At 55.2% G+C, this 21081-nt stretch overlaps 1 protein-coding gene across 1 annotated transcript; it reads left to right on the top strand.

Moving 5' to 3' along the window:
* The first annotated feature begins 10952 nt into the window (after positions 1-10952).
* SPACA6 (sperm acrosome associated 6) lies at positions 10953-20258 on the top strand. The gene is made up of 10 exons (XM_040252221.1): positions 10953-11269; positions 11497-11574; positions 17498-17566; positions 18269-18292; positions 18661-18738; positions 18868-18974; positions 19054-19056; positions 19421-19577; positions 19672-19882; positions 20152-20258. Exons 1-10 carry the CDS (start codon positions 11056-11058, stop codon positions 20183-20185), a joined length of 975 nt encoding a protein of 324 aa, XP_040108155.1. The 5' UTR covers positions 10953-11055; the 3' UTR covers positions 20186-20258.
* The last annotated feature ends 823 nt before the right edge of the window (positions 20259-21081 follow it).

The following is a 21081-nucleotide window of genomic DNA, read 5'->3' as shown; positions in this document are numbered from 1 at the left end:
TCCTCTGGAGAAGGGTTAGGTTACCCACTCCAGTATTCTTGGGCTCCCCTGGTGGCTCAGATGGTAAAGAATCTGCCTGCAATGCAGGAGACCTGGGTCCGATCCCAGAGTTGGGAAGATCCCCTGGAGGAGGGCATGGCAACCCCCTCCCCCATTAGTTTTGCTTGGAGAATCCCATGGACAGAGGAGCCTGGTGGAGTTCAGTCCGTGGGGTCACAAAGAGTCAGACACGACTGAGTGACTAAGCAAGCAATCACAATTACTGTTTAACATTCTCCCTGTGGGATTCTTGGTTGTGAAGGAAACCAATTTGGGTTAACTTAAGCAAAAAGGGGGTTCATTCATAGGACACTGGGCAGCTGACAGAGAGGATGAGAAAGCTAACCTTCCAAGTTTAGAAAATGGGTCAAAACCCAAGGCAACAGTGGGAGGAGAATCATAGCCAAGTTTTCCAAGGGACAGCCTGGTTCAGTGCCAAGGCCATCAAAAGGTGCACAGGGCCCTTCCTGATGTCTTTGTTGTTGTTTAGTCAGTAAGTCATGTCTGACTCTTTTGCAGCCCCATGGACTGTAGACCACCAGGTTCCTCTGTCAATGGGATTTTCCAGGCAGGAATACTGGAGTGGTTGCCATTTCCTACTCCAGGGGATCTTTCCAACCCAGGGATTAAACTTGTGTCTCCCGTATTGGCAGGTGGATTCTTCACCACTGAGCCACTTGGAAAACCTCCTGAGGTCTTTATAGAGTCTCAGTGCAGACATATACACAGTAGTCACTCAGTTTCAGGAAAAGCAAGTATCTAGCCTTTAAGTCCTTGGTGTCAGGAAGTAGAATCTTATGCAATGAGCAATGATGGAATTCCCAAACAGAGAAGTGTCATTCAGTTCCTCGGTGGAAACATTGTTCTGAGAATGCTCAGTTCAGTTGCTCAGTTGTGTCCAACTCTTTGCGACCCCATGGACTGCAACACGCCAGGCTTCCCTGTCCACCACCAACTCCCGTAGCTTACTCAAACTATGTCCATTGAGTCGGTGATGCCATCTAACCATCTCTTCCTCCTCTGAGAGTGCTGGCTAAATGCAATTATGAAAAAGAACCAAATAAGAGGAATAAATAATGGGAGGAGGTATCCTTATCATCTGCAGTTAGCATGATTATATACCAGGGACATCCAAAAAGTAATTGGAAATCTATTAGAAGCAATACAATAACTCATTAAGGTGTCATGTTACACCACAGTTCTTCCACTTTAACACTATCAGTATTTGGAACTGGGCAATCCTTGTTCTGGGGCAGAGGGAAGATGTCCTACAGGATATTTTGCAGCATCTCCATCCTCCACTCACCAGATGCCAGTAGCGTCCCCCTCCCTGACTCAGCTGGGACAAACAAAAATGTCTCCAGCCTGTGCCAAGTGTCCCCTGGAGGGAGAACAAAACCATTCCCATTAGCAGCAGATTAATTCATTTGTCAAATTCGATCACTTTCTTCCATTAAAAAATAGTGGAAAAGTATTTTTGTGCCACCTGGAATGATATTGTGTGTGGTGTGAGACAGGGATCTAATTTTACTTGTTGCTTCTTCATCAGATCTTAACTAGTATGTATAACTTATAGTTTGCCAACTCAAAGAACTTGATAATGAGTTCTATTTTTCTGTAAATTCTCTTGGGCTTTCTCAGTAGGGGATCTTATCATCTGCAGATGATGACACTTTTGTCTTTTCATTTCTCACATTTACACTGCTTGTTTCAATTTCCTGTCTAGCTGCTTTTCCTGGCACTTCAGGAGCAATTATCATCATGTTAATAGTGAAACCCTGCCTCACTATTAAAGATAGCCAACATGTGGAAACAATCTAAGTGTTCATCAACAGATAAATAGATAAAGAAGATGTTGTGTATATACACAATGGAATACTGCTACTGCTGCTGCTGCTTGGCCGCTTCAGTCATGTCAGACTCTGTGTGACTTTATGGACTGTAGCCCGCCAGGCTTGTCTGTCCATGGAATTCTCCAGGAAAGAATACTGGAGTGGGTTGCCATTTGCTCCTCCAGGGGATCTTCCCAAGCCAGGGATCGAACCCAGGTCTCCTGCACTGCAGGCAGATTCTTTACCACCGAGTCACCAGGGAAGCCCAGTGGAATACTATTCAGTCATTATAAAAAAAAAAGATGAAATGATGCCATTTGCTGCAATATGGATGGACCTAGAGATTATCACACTAAGCGAAGTCAGTCAGACAAAGACAAATATCATATGACATCGTTTACATGTGGAATCTAAAAAAAGTCATACAAATGAACTTATTTACACATGAGAAATAGACCCACAGACAGAAAACAAACATGATTACCAAAGGGGAAGGGGAGGGATAAATTAGGGTGTTGGAATTAACACATACACACTACTATATATAAAACCACAAATAACAGAGACCTACTACATAGCACAGGGAACTGTACTCAATATTTTGTAATACTCTATAAGGGAAAAGATATAATTGAATTGCTGTGCACCTGAAACTAACAAAGTGAGAATCAACATTTCAATAAAAGTTTTTAAAATATTTTAAAAGATGAAAAAATCTTAGATTCTAGTCATCTCTGCTAGGGGATCACAGATGAATGAATGATCGTTCTGATTGGCCCATACTGGGTCACTTGTCCAGGGGGGAAGGAGGAAGGGCATTTTATTAGAACATCCTTGTTAGAGTCACCTGGAATGGGTTTCTCATGGGAAAGACAGACTCTGTCACCAGAAGAAGGAGAAGTGGATGGCTGATGAGCTTGAAAAAACGGTATCCACTCCCACTCCACTCTCCATGAACCTCAGAACCATCCTCTCTCCCGTTTGCTGAGATGTGAAGAGTGGAATAGTTGAAGGCCCTTCACCATTCAGACGACTAGAAGGCATGGGCCATAAGGGAGAGAAATAGGCCATGGAGAAACCCTCCCTTAAAAACCACACCAATCCTCCACCCAGGAAAGAGTTAATAGTGGGACTAAGATTTGTCATCTTCTGGGGCTTCCCCGGTGGTCCAGTGTTTGAGATTCCACGTCCCAATGCAGGAGACATGGGTGTGATCCTTGGTCTAGGAAGACGGCATGTGCCATGAGGCAACTGGACCTCCGAGCCACAACTGCTGAGCTTACACACCCATGCTTGGCAACAAGAGAAGCCACCGCAATGAGAAACTTGCACACCGTAACTAGAGAAGGTCCTCATGCGGCAACAAAGACCCAGTACAGCCAAAAGTAAAAAATAAATTGAAAAATTGTTGTCATCTTCTTCCCACCACCAGCCTACATGCACAGAAAAGGTGGCCCCCTCCCCAGTTCCTAAATCCACTGGGGTAAGTTGCCATTTGGGATTACGTAACAGCATGATGGGAGCACCTGTTGCATTTGGATCGTCTGGTATTAATATTTTGGGTGATCTGCCGTCTGAGGATTATCGCACCTGTGGGGATTAAGTGGTGCTGTGAGGCACTGTCTTGAGTTTGGAAGCATTCTCTGGTGACGCTATAAGATTATGTCCAGTTTGGGGTTGATCCCTCCCATGGAAGGATTCTTTGCTACTTGGAAGCTCATAACCTTCATGTCCCCATTTCTACAGCATTAATAAGCGAGTCCTTGATTCAGACCTACTTCAGGGCAGGCTGAAGTGTCTTCCTGGCTCACAGTTTCTGTTCCAGGGAATTGCAGACGGCCTTGTGAAGGGCGGGGAGTTTTTATTTTCCATTGGCATGCTGTTCTAAAGGGATAATAGGAAAAGTGGAACTTCTGTCTCAGGAGTTGATGGGAATGGTGGTTGCCCTGTATTGTAGCGGGATAGGAATTACGGATATTGGGTATCAAGGACTGACAAGAACTGTGGTACTGTGTGTCAATGGCAGATGGGAATGGTGGACCCTCAGTCTCAGGGGCTGATGGGAGCAAATGGTGGGTTCTGAGCCTCGGGGGCTGATGGGAATGAACAGTGAATCTTGAGTTTTAGAGATGTGTGGAAATGGCAATATTTCAGTATTAGGTATCAAGGGAGTTATGAACTCTGTATATCAAAGAACGATGGAAACAGTGCTTCCTATGAGTCACTAACAAATGGTAACAGAGGTCTTATGCTTCAGGAACTAATGGGAATTAAGTTCTTTTATCCCACAACTTAGGCAAGTCTCAGCCTAACCCATAAACCACTTGTTATTCATCCATCTCTCCATTCATTCATTTGGCAAACGTTTTCCTGAGCCCTTCCTCTGAGCCACACCCTATGCTGAGTGATACTGAGGACATCGAGATGACTCAGACCTCCATGGTGCCTTCAGTGAACTCTCAGAGACAGATCCAGACGTCGAGAATCACCAAACAAGGGAATCAGGGCAAGTACAAGAAGACAACAGGGTGGTGTGGTTTTTGTCCTGATATGAACACAGGGCATCTGAAGATGAGAACAGACTGACAGTCATTCTGGATGCCAAGTCAAGGTGTAGGGTCTGACAAAAGATCCTTTTATCAAGTGTGAATCTGTGTGCATGACAAGTCTAACCTATGCTGGACAGCAACCCCAGGCAAGTAGGACATTTTCACAGAGGCAGCCGGTCTCCAAAGAAAGGGCATAGCACATGGACCCAGAGAGGCCTGGGTGAATGGCCTGGGCTCTACCATTCACTTGTAAGCATGGGAAACTCACTATTCAGAATCTCAGTTCTCTCATCCTTACATGGAGATAAAACAATTCTTAAAAATAAGACTGCTGCTGGGAAGTCCCTGGTGGTCCAGTGGTTAAGACTCCATGCTTCCAATGCAGGGGGCATTGACTTGATCCCTGGTGAGGGAACTAAGATTCCACAAGTAGCAGGGTGAGGCCAAAAAAACCCAAAAATGTTGACTGAGATAATGTATAACAAATACTCAGCCCAGAAAACTGTCCTTAAGTAGACATTCGAGAAAGGATTGCCATTTGTTATCATTCCTATCATTAGTAATTAGTGACAAAATTTAAAGAACCTAGAACTATTTATCAAATATCTGGGTGCAGAGGCTTCAGAGCATTGGAAGAAATTATAGTTTTTTAAAAAACAGTAATTTGCATATTCATAATCATTAGTTTCTTTATGTGAAAAACCCCTCCTAGTTGATAACAAAAATGGATGAATAAGGTTTTCCCAAGTGACACTAGTGGTAAAGAACCCGCCTGCCAATGAAAGAGACATAAGAGACGCTGGTTTGATCCCTGGGTCAGGAAGATCCCCTGGAGGAGGGCATGGCCAACCACTCCAGTATTCTTGCCTGGAGAATCCCATGGACAGAGGAGCCTGTTGGGCTACAATCCATGGGGTCACAAAGAGTTGGACACGACTGAAGCGACTTAGCACACACACATGGATGAATAACACAGGATATAGTGTTAAAAAAAAAAAAGCATAGAATAATATGATCCCACCTGGGGACAAAACAGAGGGCGTTAGTACTATACATGCGTGAAAGTCAAAGTCGCTCAGTCCTGTGGGACTCTTTGCAACCCCATGGCCTATACAGTCCATGGAATTCTCTAGGCCAGAATACTGGAGTGGGTACCGTTTCCCTTCTCCAGGGGATCTTCTTAACCCAGGGATCGAACCCAGGTCTCCCGCATTGCAGGCAAATTCTTTAAGCTGAGCCATAAGGGAAGCCCAATAAACAAGTACAAAAGGATATAATTCTTCTGGAAAGATTCATAAGAAACTGGTAAGCATGAGCTGTCCCCAGAGAGGAGTGGGTGGCCAGGGACAGGGCAGGAGGAGATGGCATTTTTCACTGTTGGAACCCCAGGACCCTACACTCACCACTCCCTCAATGTGTCCTCTGGCCCCTAATGTCCACTAGGTCCCAATCGGCACACAGCACCTGCCCTCTTCTGCACCCCCTTCTCCCTCTGGTTCCCCATCCAGAACAACTCCTGTCCCCCACAGTCTCAGGGCCACACTCCTGGTTGTTGTATCTTCCTGACCTCTTCCATCCTCATCATCCTCCTCCCATTCTCTGTCCCACCCCCTCCTCTGGGTCCCCAGGGTCCCAGCCTCGGATCAGGCAACCGCCTCACCATCCTCCAGCAGTCTCTTCCCTACAGGCCCCAGAGGGATCACTTTGACACCCCAAATCTGACCCTGCCCCTCCCTTTGCTCCCAGACACCCACATGGGAAAGTTCCCCGCCCCCGGCCAGCCAAGCGCTGGGCACCTGGCCCCGCCCACCATCTCAGCCTCCTCTTGCAGGCTCCTGAGTTCCCATCAGACTTGACCGCCTGCCCTTCTCCCAGAATCGCCCTCCTGGTTTCCTCTGGGCCTCTGCTTCAGCTGTGCCCTCCGCCTCTCTCTCTCTCACAATTCAGATCTAACTTCTCCTAGTTCTTGGAGGTCACAACCACCGCCTTGTCTGGAGGCCCTTTCGGCTATCGCCAGCTGAAAGGATTCCTGCCCCCTACCCCGGGGCTCCCACAAGCCGCTGGACCCTCCCTTCGTCATACCCCGATCGCCCAGGATTGGAACTGTCTGTGTCTGGGTCTGTCTCCTCCATCAGACTTGTGAGCTCGGTCTGCAAGGGCAGATCTGGGTCTGATTCACCTTTCCGTCCCCCAGTGGGTGGGTGGGTGGAGAAACCGAAGCGGAGGGAGGGGAAGGAGGCTGGGAGAGCAGAAAGGGGGAGACAGAGCGAGGAGAGGAGAAGACCCTGATTGGGGTGGGGGGGGCGTGATGTAAGGAGAAAGACAGATGCGGAGACCGAGGCCCGGGCGGCGGGGGGTGGGGTGGGGGGAGCACAGGGCCAGGAGGAGGCAGGCAGAGTGAAGGAAAGGGAGGAGAGGTGGAGGGGACGAAAGAAAGCGGAGAGTAGAGAACCGGCCCCGGCCGAGGGAGGAGGGAGGGAGGAGCGGGAGCGCCGCCGGCTCACCCTACCGCCTCCCGGCCCCTTTTGTCCCTTCCCTCCTCCCTGCGTCACGCTCCCCGGCCCGGCCTCTCCGCCCCGCTCCCTCCCCCGCCCCGCTCCCTCCTCCCCGGGGCTGGATGGAATTTTTTCCCCTGGACCGGGGCCAGCTCCGGGGCAGGGGCGGGGCGGGGCGGGGGGGGGGCGGTGGCGGTGGTGGAAGCCAGGCCGGACTGGGCCGGGCGGTGGGGAGGGGCCGGGGCGGGGGCCCCCTGGGGAGGGGGCTGGTCCGCCGGGGTCCCGGGCGGGGGAGCCGGGCCCGCAGAACCGGGAGGAGGCCCAGGCCGGAGGGAGTCGGGGAGGAGGGAAGGAGGATGGCTAGGACGCCGGGAGGAAGGGGAGAGGCCGTCGGGCGGCGGAGGCGGGGAGAGGATGGAGAGCTGGCGGCCGCGGCGGCGGCGGCAGCGGGGCCCGGCTCGGCCCGGCCCCGGGGGGCTGCCCGCCGAGACCCTTCCCCCGACGCGGGAGCGGTGGAGCCGTGAGTCTACGGAGAGGCAGGGGCGTGGGACCCGGGGCCCGGACTCCAGGGTCCTTGGATTTCTGGGCGCCTGGAGGAGGCGGCGGGGGCTGGGGACCCAGAGTCCCGAATCCTTGTAGTTGGGGACTGGGGGGGCCTAGATTCCACTGGGAGGGGAGAGATGGGGCTGGGATAGCTAGAGGGGCTCGGAGCCGGAGGAGACTCGGGAGGGATGCCCTCCCGCGCCCTCAGGGGAGCTCAAGGGAGAGGCTGGCTCTGGAGGTGCCTCTGGCCGCGGAAGGGTTAACGTCTGGCTGGAGGGGCGGGGGAGGGGCAGGGAAGGGGCTGCGGGGCTCTGAGGGGTCAAGGGTGAGCCGAGCCAGTGGGAGGGGGCTGCCGAGGAGGGGGAGGTTGTCTGGGCTGCCAGACAGGCCAGGGTCAGCGGCGGGGGCAGGGGATGTCTGGCGCAGGAGAGGCCCAGCGTCCAGGCTCCCTCGGGGACCGGGATTCCAGTCCCCAGCCCCCTCCTCCCTCAGACCTGGGCGTCCGCGACCCGGCCCCTCCCGCAGAATTCCAGCGTCGGAACCCCAGCCCCCTTTTATTAGCCCCGGACCCTGGAGTCTGGGCCTCCAGCCTCTTCTTCCCTCAGGCCTTGGAAGGGAGGAAGGGGGGGCGGGTCCACATTCCAGCCCCCTGATTCTCCACGCAATCCCAGAGTTCGGGCCCCCAGACCCTTTCTCCCCCTAACCCAGGTGTCCCCACCTCCTCCTCTTTGGCCCCAGCTGGAGTCCAGCCCTCTGGGGGTTAAGGGGGCGGGGCCACTGGTTGCCATGGTGCCAGACTGTTTGGGTCTGCTCTCTGACCCTTGGGGGCTCCCCAGGGTCTGCGGGGAGGGGGAGGGGGGCCCAGACCTGGGCGAAGTCCTGCGCCAACCCTTTCCCCGGGTCGGGCCTGCGGGCCCGGGGAGTCCGCGTCTCCGCCGAGGCCCGGTGCAGTGACCTCGATCGGGTCCTGACCCCCGCCCCCCGCCCTCCGCTCTCTGCGGGCCTCAGTTTCCCTAGGAGAGACGTGCCGGAGCCGCAGGGCGATGCTGCGGCCCCGCGAACCCTGAGGACGCTCGGCTTCCCTCGGCTCGCACCCCCTCCCCAGGCCCCCGGCAGCCCCGGGGCATGCTGGGAGCCCGGGCCTGGGCTCCGGGCCAGGTTGGGGGGGGCGGGGGGGGGGCGGGGGCCGCCTCCTCCCTTCCCCTTCCTCCCCACCTTGGCCCGGCTCGCGCCCCTGCCGGAGGGTCGGGGAGGCCGGGAAGGAGGGAAGCGGGATGCAAGCGGGGTCCGCGGACCCGTCCCTGGGCTCCCCCCTCCGCCCTTCCCCCCGGCCTCCCCCGCCCCTCCGCGCCTCCCCGCCTCCCCAGCAGGTCGCTACCCCGGCCCTGGGCCCCTGCGCGAACCACCCCCACCCCACCCCCAGCTCCAGACCTGGCTCCGAGCTGCGGCGAGGGGGAGGGAGAGAAGGAAGGAGAAGGGGGGGGGAGGGAGGCGAGAGACCCGGGAGGGAGAGAAGGAGAAAGAGAGAGAGAGGCAAGGAGGGAGACGGAGGGGGCGAAGGAGGCCGGGAGATGGAGAGACGAGGGAGGGAGGCAGGCAGGGGGAAGAGGGTTGGGGGGGGGGGGAGGAGAGTGAGACGGGGAAATCGAGGGAGAGAAGGGAGCAGAGGGACAAAGACAGAGGGAGGGGGGCGGAGCAGGGGAGGGGGCAAGGCCGGAGGGAAAGGGAAAGAAGCAGAAAGGAGGAGAGGAGAGAGAGCAAGGCGGGGGAGGGCGGAGAGACACGGCCTGAGAAAGGCCCCTGCGAGCCGGAGACGGCCGCGCGCGGGGGGAGGCGCGGATGGGCAGCGCAGAGCCGGGGAGGAGCACACGGAGGCTGCAGGAGATGGGGACCAGGTGAGGCCGAGGGCGAGCAGGCCGGACCGGGAGAGAGGACCGGGGAGATGGAGCTGGAGCGGGAGACGGCGGGAGCGAGACCGCTGGAGCCCTGGACCGAGGCGGAGGTTCTCAGGTGCACAGACTCAGCCCCGGGCTGGGGAGGGCGGGCGCTGGGCCCTCTTGCCTGGAAGGCCTGGCCCCTCCCACTCCTGCCCCCGCCACCCTCCCCACCCCAGCCTACGGCTGGCTGGGGCTCAGCCTTACCACCTGCGAAATGGGGGTGCCGATGGCACCTCGCGCTCCGCCGGAGAGATGACCCAGGCCTGGGGCGGCATCCGCGGATGTCAGTGTGGTACTTGATGAGAGGCCAAAAGCAGGGGTGAGAGAGGAGCAGATACCCAGACAGGCTTTCACGGGTTTATAGCCCCTGGGCGACCTCCGCCCTGCTCCTGGATTTCCGATTATCTGACAGGTAGGGTCAGGGAGGGAGCTGGCCCAAGTAGCCAAACTCTGAAACTGGTGAAGTTCCCTCGGACCCGGGATCCAGGAAGCCGGGCTGCGTCTTCTCCTGGCTGGATTCCCGGGACTGAGGGAGGGGCCGCGGTCCTGGCCTCCTGGGTCCCCTGGGGAGAAGAGGGGCTTGAGGACTCGGACTTTTGAATCTCAAGGAGCAGTGGGGGCTAGGGGGCCTGGATTCCGGGGACCTTCGGGGAGGAAGGGGCCGAGAGACTGACTCCTGTGTTCCTTGGGGAGGAGGGGGCCGGGGGCCCGGATTCCTGGGTCCTGGCACCCACCCGTAGAACCGACCTTGCGGGGCCTTCGCCGCACACAAGCTCGTGTCTGTGGGTCCGTGTCGGGGGCTCACCATCGCGGCTGGGGCCTCCCCCGGCCCTCCCCGCCCTCCCTGGCCCCGTCTGTCCGTCCATCCGTCTGTCTGTCCACCTGCCGCGCCCCCCGGGCTGAGGTAGGAGGTTGTATAGTTGAGGAGGACACCCAAGGAGATCACTATACGGCCTCCTAGCTTTCCCCAGGCTGCGCCCTGCACGGGACGGCCGGCGGGGACCCCTGGACCCTGGTCCCCTGCCCCACCCGGCCAGGCTGGGGAGGGGGGGCTGCCGCAGGGACCCTGGGAGAGAAACGGGGCTGTCCCTCCTGTTCTCGTCCCTTTCCTTTCTCCCCTTTCCTTCAGAGAGTTTCTCTCCCGTCCAGAAATCTCTGCTTGGCCTTCTCTGTCTCTCCATCTCCACTGGACCTCTGTGCAGCGGCCTCTGAAACCGTCTCCATTAGTCTCTTATGGTGCTTTCCGGATCTCTGGCCTCCTGGTGTCTCCCTGTGGCCTAGTTTCTGTCTTTCGGCCCTTACGGTGTCTCTGTGCCATGTTCATTTTCCCGGCACCCCCACCCCCACCCCAGGGCCTGGCAGGCCCCCCCCCACACAGCGCACTGCCGGCCTCTGCGTCCCTGAGACCCTTTAACCTGTGAGGACGTCCAGGGTCACAGGTGAGGTTCTTGGGAGCCTGGCGTCCGGCCCAACCACCAGCCTGGGGCTTGCCAGCCCGACCCCCTGTCCCCTTCCTCCCTGAAAACCCACACAGGGGGAGCCTGACATTGGATTGGTGACTGAGACCTGACCTCTGATCCCTGCATCTTGAGCCCCTCCCCCGCACCACAGTGACCTCACAAAAGTCACCAGCTTCTCCCCCAGGCTGCGACCCTCCGCCATGGCCCGGCTGGCCCCTTGGAGCGCCGTCCTGCCCTCCCTGGTGGCCCTTGTGGTCTTTGGGGCTTCAGCCTGGGCCTGTCTCCTCTGCTTCACATCTTACGAGGAGCGTCTCCAGATTTGCCAGATCTTCGCCGGCCTGGACAGCCCCGACCTCGGGAAGTGTGAGGAGGCCTTCGCAGACGCCTTTAAGGGGCTGCTGGACACTGAGATCAGTGAGGAGACTGCCCCCTGCTCCCCAGCATCCTCCCGGGATGGGAGGGGGGCCCAGGGGTAGGTGGAGGGAGGGACCCGAGAGGCCTGGAGAGACTGAGAGGGACAAGACACACAGATGGGAGGATGGAGACGTGGGGAGCAGAGATCGGAAACAGAGGGATGACCACCTCAGGGACATGATGCCGGGGGAAGTGGTTTCCCCCCAGCCCCTGCTTCCCACCACCAGACTACGAGGAGAGGGGCCAGCTGCACGATGCCTTCACCCAGATGACCCACTCCCTCCAGGAGATGGCCGCTGCCCAGGGTGAGTGGGGCAGGGTCCATGGCACTGGGATATGGATGTCTGAGCCTTTGTGGGGCGGAGGGCAGGGGCGAGAAAGCCCAGAACGTGACAGTGATCTTGATGGTAGGATGCCAAGGGAGCTGGGTGACCTTGTCAGGGAGCAAAGACGGGCAGGGCCTGGTGGGTTCAGGGCAGAAGGAACTTGAGAGTCTGAGGCCAGTGGGGCTCAGGGAGGTGAAACCCTGCCCTCCCTGTGTGGCTTGCCCTCTCCCTGGCTGTGAAATTCTGGATGCATCACTGCCCCCGTCCCCAACTTCGGGCCTCAACTTACCCATCTGAGAAAGGGGACAAGCGCTTTGCCTTCCGGCAAGGTGTGAGAACTCAGTGAGACGGAGGGGGCTCCAGCAGTGGAGACAGACTTCAGGGAGGAGAGCTTCCTCTAGGATAAAATGTATTCCCTACAGTTAGCAAAGTGATTCCACATCTTTGACCTGTGGAGGCTATTAGGGGGCCCGGAAGACAGGTGGGAGCAGGGAGGGAGAGCATCATTGGGGAGACAGGCACATGTGACCACCTCGAGGGAGTGAGACATGATCAACACGTGCGTGTGACAGTGTGAAGGGGTCACAGGGCTGGGGTGACCCTGGTGGCTGAGGGGTAGGGTGAACAGTGATCACACCAGGCCACAGTGGTCACGTGACACAGGACTCCCTCCAACCCCTGCCCCTGCATGCTGGAGACTGGAACCATGGGTGGGGGAGCGTTCATGGCCGTGTCCGTGGTCTGGGGCTCTGCACTTATTTCTACGTCTCAGTTCTATTACTTCTTTTGCTTCCTAGTCTTGCCTGTGAGCTTTTTGACAAACATGATCCCCAAACATGAGGAGCTTCCCATCCATCCGGGGGGCTCCCAGTGCAGGGGGGAGGTGCAGCATGGAGAAGACTTCAGCTGCAGATTCCCCGACCCACAAAGGGAGAGCTGAGGAACTCAGAGCTGGGGGTGGGGGTGGGGGGAGAATTCCGGGCGATGCCCTTCTTCCCTACATCAGAAGTTTCCGAGAAGAGCAGAAACAAGTCCTGCTCTGGGTGCAGAAGACCCTGAGGGCAGTGTGTGGGACCAACTGGAGCAGGGGAGGGAGTGGAGGCTGGGAGGCCCGGGGTGGAGGCTGTGGTGAAGGAGGCCAGACCTTCGGTGGGGAGTCTGTGAAGGCGGAGAAGAGAGGACCAGGCCTGGGTCTGATGAGCTGTTCAGGGAGCGGGGAAGAGGAGGGTTAGGGGCTGTGTGCTGGGTCTGGTTCCGTGTCTGAGTGGGCAGTGGTCATCTCTGGGAGGAAGAGCAGGAGAAGGAGTAGATGGCCAGCTGGGTGAGGCTGCAGTGACTGCGAGGGGCCTGGGGGCCGTCCAGGGTACAGCTGGGAGTCAGGGAGGTTTGAGGCTGTCCCAAAGAAGCAAGGCTGTGAGCAGGGGAAGGGCAGGGTCAGCTCAGGGTGTAGAAAGATCCTCGAGGGCCATATGGATGGACTGGAGGGAGAGTCTGGGGGCCGGGAGAAGCTGGGACTTTACATTCCACGGGTATTTACTGACTGTGCCAGGAACACCACCAGGGACACGGCTGTGACCCAAACTGCAAGCCACCTGCCCTCAGGTTGCTTGCATTGATTATTAAACGTAATCACTGAAATGCCATAAGATGTCAGTTGGTGATCCATGCTATGGAGGGAAACAAAAGGGGGAGAGAAAGGGGGGTGGCCAGTGGGGTGATCGCTTTATTAAACAGGTTGATCAGGGGAGGTGCAAATGAAAAGATCCAGTTGTGCAAAGACTGGGGGGAACAGAGAGAGCTGTGCAGGTGACCTGGGGAGAGAGCTTCCAGGTGGTGGAAAGAGCCAGTGCAAAGGCCCGGGAGCCAGTGGGACTGGAGTGGACCATGTAGGCCAGTGGTTCTCCAGCCCCACAGTGTATGTCAGAATCTCCTGGGACCTTATGAAAATCCAGGCTCCTGGGCCCCACCCTCTGTTTCTGAGCCTTAGGTCTGAGGTGGGGCCCAGAAATGGACATGTCTAACAAGTTCCCAGGTGCTACTGCTGCTGTGCTGGGAACACACTTTGGGAACCGCTAAGGTGCATCCTTGAGCCAACTTCAGCCAAAGGACCCCCTCTTTCCAGCTCATACCCAATGATCACTTCAGCTCTTGCTCTTGACGTGGGGAAACACTTTGGAGGATTTTACAGGAAAGAGGGGTTCTGACTGAGGCCATGTGGGTCAAAGGCAGACGCAGAAGGCCCAGGGAGGAGATGGTCAGTGGTGTCTTGAACTTGTTGTGATGGTTGGTGGGGGCTGAGATGAACCTGCCCCTTGCATGGAAGATGCTGTATCTGCAAAGAGTGATTTATGTTAATAATCCTCCTAAAGGATGTCCTTGTACCGGCCCCATGAGGTGGAGTTTTATAGCTCCATTTTCCAGATAGGGAAGTTGGGGCTCCCCTGGATGGACCAGGGGCCGTCTGGACTAGACGTATGTAGGATGATGGGGATGGGAAGAATCGAGACGACTCCTGGGTCTCTCCTGAATGGAGGCCTGGAGAGATGGACAGGTGGACTCAGAGTGGTTCCCGGTGGTGGCCGCTGACACTGTTAGGTAGTGGCCACCCGTGGAGACTCGAGTTTGGCCACATGGGTTCCATCTAGCTGTGTGACCTTGGCCGATTTCCTAACCTCTCTGTGCCTGGGTTTCCCCATCTCAGATTAGGGGATGATAATGCCAGTAGTTGACGATTCTATAACACAGACATTATCGCATTATGGTCATTTAATGGTACCTAGCATGTAGTTTGGGAGGAGGAGGCTTTTGTATTGTATGACATGAAATCCTCACCACCAGTGCTGTGAAGTAGACACCGATATTGTCCCCATTTTATGAATGAGGAAACCAAGGATCAGGAAGGTTAAATACCCAGCCAAGGTCACATAGGGAGGAGTGCATCTGATGGGTAGCATGGAAGTGAGACAGGTGTGTGCATAGGTGGGACAGACAGAACTCAAACGCAGGTGATCAGCAAGTCGAGGCTCCCAGTGAAGCACCTCTTTGGGGAGACTATAACTCATGCCCCTTTGTGATTAACACAAGCCTGCCTCTTGCCCTTTTGGACATTTTGCTCCATCCCTATTTACTCCCATGCTTCTCCCCTGCCCCCTGGCTGACTTGGTATATCCCACACACCGTCCCCCAAGAGTCATTTGGTTTGGCCCATAGATATTCCTTGGCTGGCTTCTCCAGCATCATCATCCCGGCGTCTCATTTGAGCACGCCACTCGGACCACATCCTCCTGACCATACTGCCATCACCAGACCACAGCTCCTGCCTGCCTTGTGGCCAAGGAGAGACTGCTAAGTCCTTGACCCCTCATTTTGCACCTGCTTCCTGGCTTCAGTGCCCCCTTCTCTCCAGCTTCTACCATCACTTCTATGATCATTACTTCAGCCAGATTCTTATCAGAATCCTCAATTCCCTCCCTTTATGTATGGTTTAACCTAAGGTTAAAACCTGCAATGTCTTAAGCAAGGTAGCAGTTTATTTTTTCCATATAAAATGAGTCTTAAGGTAGGCACTTAAGACTACTATGACAGCTCCATTTTCCTGGGGACTCAGTACCCTTCTGGCTTTCTGCTTTACCATCCTAGGGTATACTACTTATCCTCATGGTCCTATATAACTGCTAGAGTGCAGCCATCAAATCTAAGTTTCAGGCAACAGGATGAAAGAAGGGGAAAGGGGCCAATAAAATGGCACCATATCTCTTTTAAGGCTACTTTCTGTGACTCACACATCACACTTAAACTTACGTCTCAACCATCAGAACTTGGACACATGACCACAGCTAGGTCACATGACCACAGCTAGCTACAATGGAGGTTGGGAGATATAGTCTTTTAACTGGGTCAGGGTCAGGGTGCTTTCTCAGCTGAAACGTGGTGATATGTTATTAAGGAGAAAATAGATATTTTGAGGCAACTGGCAATCCCTGTGTATTAGTTTGCTAGGGCTGCTGTAACAAACAAAAACCAGAGACTGGGTGGCTTAACTAAAAGAAGTTTATTTGCCCACAGTCCTGGAGGCTAGAAGTCCGGGATCAAGGGTCAGTGTCAGCAGGGGGGGTTTCTTCTGAGGCCTCTCTCCTTGACTTGCAGAATGACTGTTTTCCCTCTGTGTCTGTGTCCAGATTTCCTTCTCTTCAAGGAAATCAGTCATGTTGGGTTAAGGCCCACCCAAAAAACCTCATTTTAATGTTGTTACCTCCTTAAGATTCCATCTCCAAATACAGTTACATTCTGAAGGACTAGGCTTAGGACTTCACTGTATCAATTTGGAAGAGATGAATTCAGCCCATAGCACCCCGCCACATGAGCACTGGTGGCTCAGTGGTAAAGAATCTGCCTGTGGTGCAGGAGATGCAGGTTCGATCCCTGGGTGGGGAAGATCCCCTGGAGAAGGAAATGGCACCCCATTCCAGTATTCTTGCCTAGAGAATCCCATGGACAGAGGAGCAAGGCAGGCTATAGTGCACTGGATCACAGAATTGAAACCTGACTTGGCAACTAAATAACAACAACAAAATCCTGCCACATTTCTGACTTCCAAAGCTACCTCCACCTGTAAATCATTGCGGCCATCCACTTTGAGAAAGTCCCCCAATTTTTTTTTTTTTTGAAGGCCATTACAGTTGTGAAAACTCAAACATCAATAAGAGCAGAGAACATAGAAAGAGTGAAAGAGGGGTAGAAATGAAGAGACTGGGAACTCTGGAAAAGTGGGTGTGTGCCCTGTCTAGAGTGGGTGGCTGCTGCTAAGCTCCAGCCAACTGCTGCCTCATGGAAATACTGCCTCTGTTACAGCTCTTCCAGATTTCATAAAGGAATGCCAAACATTTTATGTGACTTTTCCCAAACTTCATATGATGGCAACTGGGTCATTTTTTAAAAACACTTTCCAGGCCAAATATAACACATCCAGCAGATGAATTGTGGCCCCAGGCTTCCAGCTGTGGTGCTCATTCCAGTTGAATCCTGGAATTCATTCTACACATACTTATTCCTAAGACTCGGGGGCCCTTTCCTGGTTTCTGAGGACACAGCACTAAAGAAGGACTTGTTTGCTTACTTAAGAGACAGTCTTAAATGCTCACTATGTATATATGAATATATGTATTTGCAAACTGGTGAGAGCTATGAATGAAACAGATGGAGTACTGTTAGAGACAAAGATAGGGGACTGGATTAAAGGATTAAATTAGATTTGTGGTCAGAGAAAACCTCTAAGGAGATGACATGAGGGATGACAGGAAGGAAGAGAAGGAGTGGGGGGCAGGGAGGTGTGCTGGAGACTGAAGACAGCATGTGCAAAGGCCCTGAGGTGGCAGAGAGCATGATGCTTTCCTTATTAGGGGAAATGAACTGCAGGAGACTTAAGAGTTGTGGTTTCCATACCTGGGTCAGGAAGATCCCCTGGAGGAGGACATGGCAACCCACTCCAATATACTTGCCTGGAGAGTCTCCATGGACAGAGGAACCTGGTGGGCTACAGTCCATGAGGTCACAAAGAATCGGACAAGACTGAAGTGACTTAGCATGCAGAGGGAGATGAGACTAGGCCAGACTACACAGGGCCTCCTAGGCCATGGGAGAAATTTGACCTTTATCCTCCCTTTTCTCCTTAATAAGATAACACGGATGCAGAGTTCTGTCAGAGTGCTTAGTCCAGAGGCAGCAGAAGGAGATTTGGGGGTGTGCCCACCATCCAGATAGAGTAGGAGGCTGTGGCATATACCAGAGACCTGGGGATAGCAGGGGCTGGGGGACGGGCACAGACATGATGACAGCCAGGCCTGTCAAGCTCCGGCAGCCTTGGGGAAGGGTCTTTACTACAAGGACTCCCTCCACCCTCCAGGGTCCTTTCGGGTTGCCTTTCTTCATGCCGCGGAGAAAATGAAGAAGATTATATTGCAGCTTAAGGAAGGTAAAATAGACACTCTCCTTCCCCCAGGCACAATTAGCAAACCCAACTCCGGAGACCCCCATCCGCTCCCATCAAGCCAAACCCCCAGCCCGATCTCTGAGCCGAGCTTCCCTTGTGGGTCACTCTGGGCACAGCCTCTTACCCTGCTAGGACCACTCTGGGTCCGGCCCCGCCTCCGAGGCAAGGTTACCTCTAGCTGGGACCACTTTGTAGGACAGTCCTGTCCCAGACTAGCTCGGGCCTCTTCATGGATCTATGTCTGACCCTGGGCACTCTGTGATAGGTTTCCTTTCCATCCGGGGCGTCTTAGTGGGCTACGTCCAGCCTGACCACACCTCTGATTGGACGCCCTAATTAGGCTCTGTCCCCTCCGATGGTCGCCTGGGATGTAGGCCCGTCCCGCTCGATGGGATACACCGGGGCTGGACCTGCCTCCTGGGTGCCAGCAGCAGGCATGTGCCTGACGTCTTAATGGAATGCTGCAGGGCTGGCAGGGTCCCCAGGTGAAGTACCGCAGGCCTGGCCCCGCCTACGGGGGGAAGCTGCAGGCTTGGCCCCGCCCCTTTGGTAGAGCGCGGCATACCTGGCTCTGGTCCCTTGGAGGAATGAATGCATCCGGCCCCGAAACGTTTCCTCTAGGGGAGTTTCAAGTGGGCACCTGCCGCGACTTACAGCGTGGTAACGCTTCCCCTCTCTCCGCAGTGCAGGCCTGCATTCCTCCCTGCGGTAAGCACGTCATTCAAAGCTCAGAATTGCGGGGGGAAGGGAGGTGGTAAGGGCCGAAACCTGGGACTCTTGGAAGAGCACGGGTGCCTCTGATCCGAAGGGGCCAATGCGAGCCCAGGAGAAGAGTAAGAAAACCAGTTCACAAACCTCACGAAAGGCGGGTCCGAAAAAAAAAAAAAAAAGGCAAACCAATAGGGATCCTAGAGGCTGGAGAGTGGTGAGAGCCAGCCAATGAGCGCGGGAAAGGCGGAGTCCAGATTTTGTCCAGCAAGTAGAACCCCGGGAAGTTAAATAGACCTTATGGTGGCTGAAGGGACCCTGGCCAGGGGAGGCAGATGGACCCCAGACCCAGCGTTCCCACCACACAGGACTCCAGGAGGTCACCCGGCGTTTTCGCTGCCGCGGATGCTACTCCAAGGTCTGCGACCTCCCGCTTGACTGCCCAGGTGAGGGGCGTGGCCTTGAAGGGCGAGAAACCTGAAAAACTGGGCGAGGGCTGAGCGAGGAAGGGGCTGGGGTTGGGAGGGGGGTCGGACGTGGGCGGACCGAGGTGGCGATGCGAGACCTGTCTTCAGTTCAGGACCTGACGGTGACTCGGGGTCGTCAGGCCATGTTCTCTTGCACTGTGAACTTCCAGCTGCCTAAGGAAGAGATCACCTATTCCTGGAAGTTCGCAGGAGGTGTGAGTCGGGGCGGGTCCAGCGTGAAGGGCTTTAGGAGGCGGTTTATGCTTCACTAGAGGATGGAGAGTCAGGAGGCAGGGAGTGGGATTCGAGGAGGCTCGATCTAGACTCATGCTTCGTGCAAGGGGACTGTCCCGGCATTTGGGGGTAAGGTCAAAGCTCAAAATGCAGTGACAGAGCCCAGGCGTGGGTTATCCGTAGGAGTTTCAGGCGGGAGAGCAAACCCTAGGCCCACGAGGCGGAGTCAAAGCTTAGGGGGCGGGGCCGTGCGTGAACGCTCGGCGAATAAGAGGGTGAGGCCGGGGCTGGGGGGGGGGCGGTGGCCTGGCTTAGGGGCGGGGCTTCACGTAGCGGTTTGCCGAGAGGGCGGAGAGACTCTCTTCTGCGCTCGGGGCGGGGCCGGCTGCCCTCGGCCTCTCGCCGCTTCAGCCCGAGGGTCCCGCAGCTCCGGACTCAAGATCCAACTTACTTCCGAGATATTCCGCGGGCCCAAGGTTACCTGGCGCGGATCCGGCCGGTGCAGCCCACGCACCGCGGGACCTTCTCTTGCGTGATCACGCACGACCAGCGCCCCCTGGCGCGGCTCTACTTCTTTCTTAACGGTGCGGGCCGGGCGGGGCCTCGCGGCGGGACAGGGGGCGGGGCTGCGCGGCGGGGGGTGGGGCTGGCGCCCGGCTGACGTGCGCGTCCCCGCAGTGACGGGCCCGCCGCCGCGCGCGGAGACCGAGCTTCAGGTCTCTTTTCGGGAAGTGTTGCGCTGGGTGCCGCAGGAGGCGGAGATGGTCGAACCCTGGAGGCCCAGCCTGGGCGAGCTGCTGGCCAGGCCCGAGGCTCTGACGCCGGGCAATCAGTGCCTGCTCGTGGCCCTTGTGGCCTTAGCATCAGCCAGTGTGACCGTGCTGGTGTGGTGAGTCCCCGGGACCTCGGAATTCCAGCCTCCGGCTCTCTCCTTACTGAGACTGGGACGTTTGGGTTTCTCAGCCCCTCCTCCCTCAGATCCGGAATTCCGAGTCGCCAGCCCCCTCCTACTCAGGAGTCATAACCCCCAGCCCCTGGTGTCTCAGATCCAAGAGTCCAAGCCCTATCACCCGCCTTTGGAACCTAGGCTCCAGGACCCAAATTTCTGGTCCACAGCCTCTTCCCCCGCCACACACTAACATCGCCTTGTTTCCCCAGGATGTTTTTTCGATGGTACTGCAGCGGCAACTAACAAAGGTATCTTTTTTTTTTTTTTCCTTATCCTGTTTTCATCCTTAAAATAAAGAATATATTTTGGCTCTCTAGATTCTTTCATCGTTGCAAGTGATCGCTACAAACAGCTTAGGGGGAAGGGCGGGATATGCCCAGGTGTACATGCCCCCGTAATGATGGTGAGAGGCACAGCTGTGGCAGTGCAGGGCCCTGTGCTGAGGGCTTTAGGTGCACGCCCAGGCCCCTCCCCAGATTTCCGGCAGTGTCCTGGACATTTATGCCTGCATCAGTCACCCTCAAATAAAGACCTTCGTGTCGCCCCCAAAGCCTGTTCCTCCCCCAAAACTTTCTTGCTGTCATCAAGTGCATCGCCATCCACTCAGCCGCTCGACTGGAAACCTAAGTTGTATTTACTTTCTCCTCCATGTCTCACCTATTTCCACGTCTCAGCCTTTTCAATTCCTAAATATCTCATGGAGTTGCTCTGTGGTGCACCACCATCTCTTGCCTGGATCTCTGCAGCAGTATCCACACTGGTCTCCCTGGCTGAGAGTGGGGTGAGCCTTGTCCCAGTGCGATCCATTCTCCACAAAGCAGCCAGAGTGTTATTATTTTTGGCTACTTTGGCTAAGGTTTTAATTTTTTTAATTAAAATTTATTGGAGTATAGTTTATTTTAGTTTCTGCTGCGCAGCGAAGTGAATCAGTTATACATATACACATATCCACTCTTTTTTAGGTTCTTTTCCCATATATGTCATTAGAGAGTACTGAGTAGAGTTCCCTGTGCTATACAGTGGGTTCTTATAAGTTGTCTCTTTTATATATAGTAGTGTGTATATGTCAGTTCCAATCTCCAGAGTGATATTCTAAAGTTTGTCAGGTCAGGTCACTCCTCTGTCCAGAACCCTTCAGT

Source organism: Oryx dammah, unplaced genomic scaffold, assembly GCF_014754425.2.
Source record: "Oryx dammah isolate SB20612 unplaced genomic scaffold, SCBI_Odam_1.1 HiC_scaffold_13, whole genome shotgun sequence".
Lineage (NCBI taxonomy): Eukaryota > Metazoa > Chordata > Mammalia > Artiodactyla > Bovidae > Oryx > Oryx dammah.
This window is presented reverse-complemented; position numbering and strand designations above follow the sequence as displayed.

Bases quoted from the DNA above. Each gene is read 5' to 3' on its own strand.
- SPACA6 (XM_040252221.1), top strand. From the start codon at position 11,056: ATGGCCCGGCTGGCCCCTTGGAGCGCCGTCCTGCCCTCCCTGGTGGCC. The intron at 17,567-18,268 runs GTAAAATAGACA...CTCTCTCCGCAG, and splicing joins TATATTGCAGCTTAAGGAAG to TGCAGGCCTGCATTCCTCCC. The intron at 19,578-19,671 runs GTGCGGGCCGGG...GCGTCCCCGCAG, and splicing joins GCTCTACTTCTTTCTTAACG to TGACGGGCCCGCCGCCGCGC.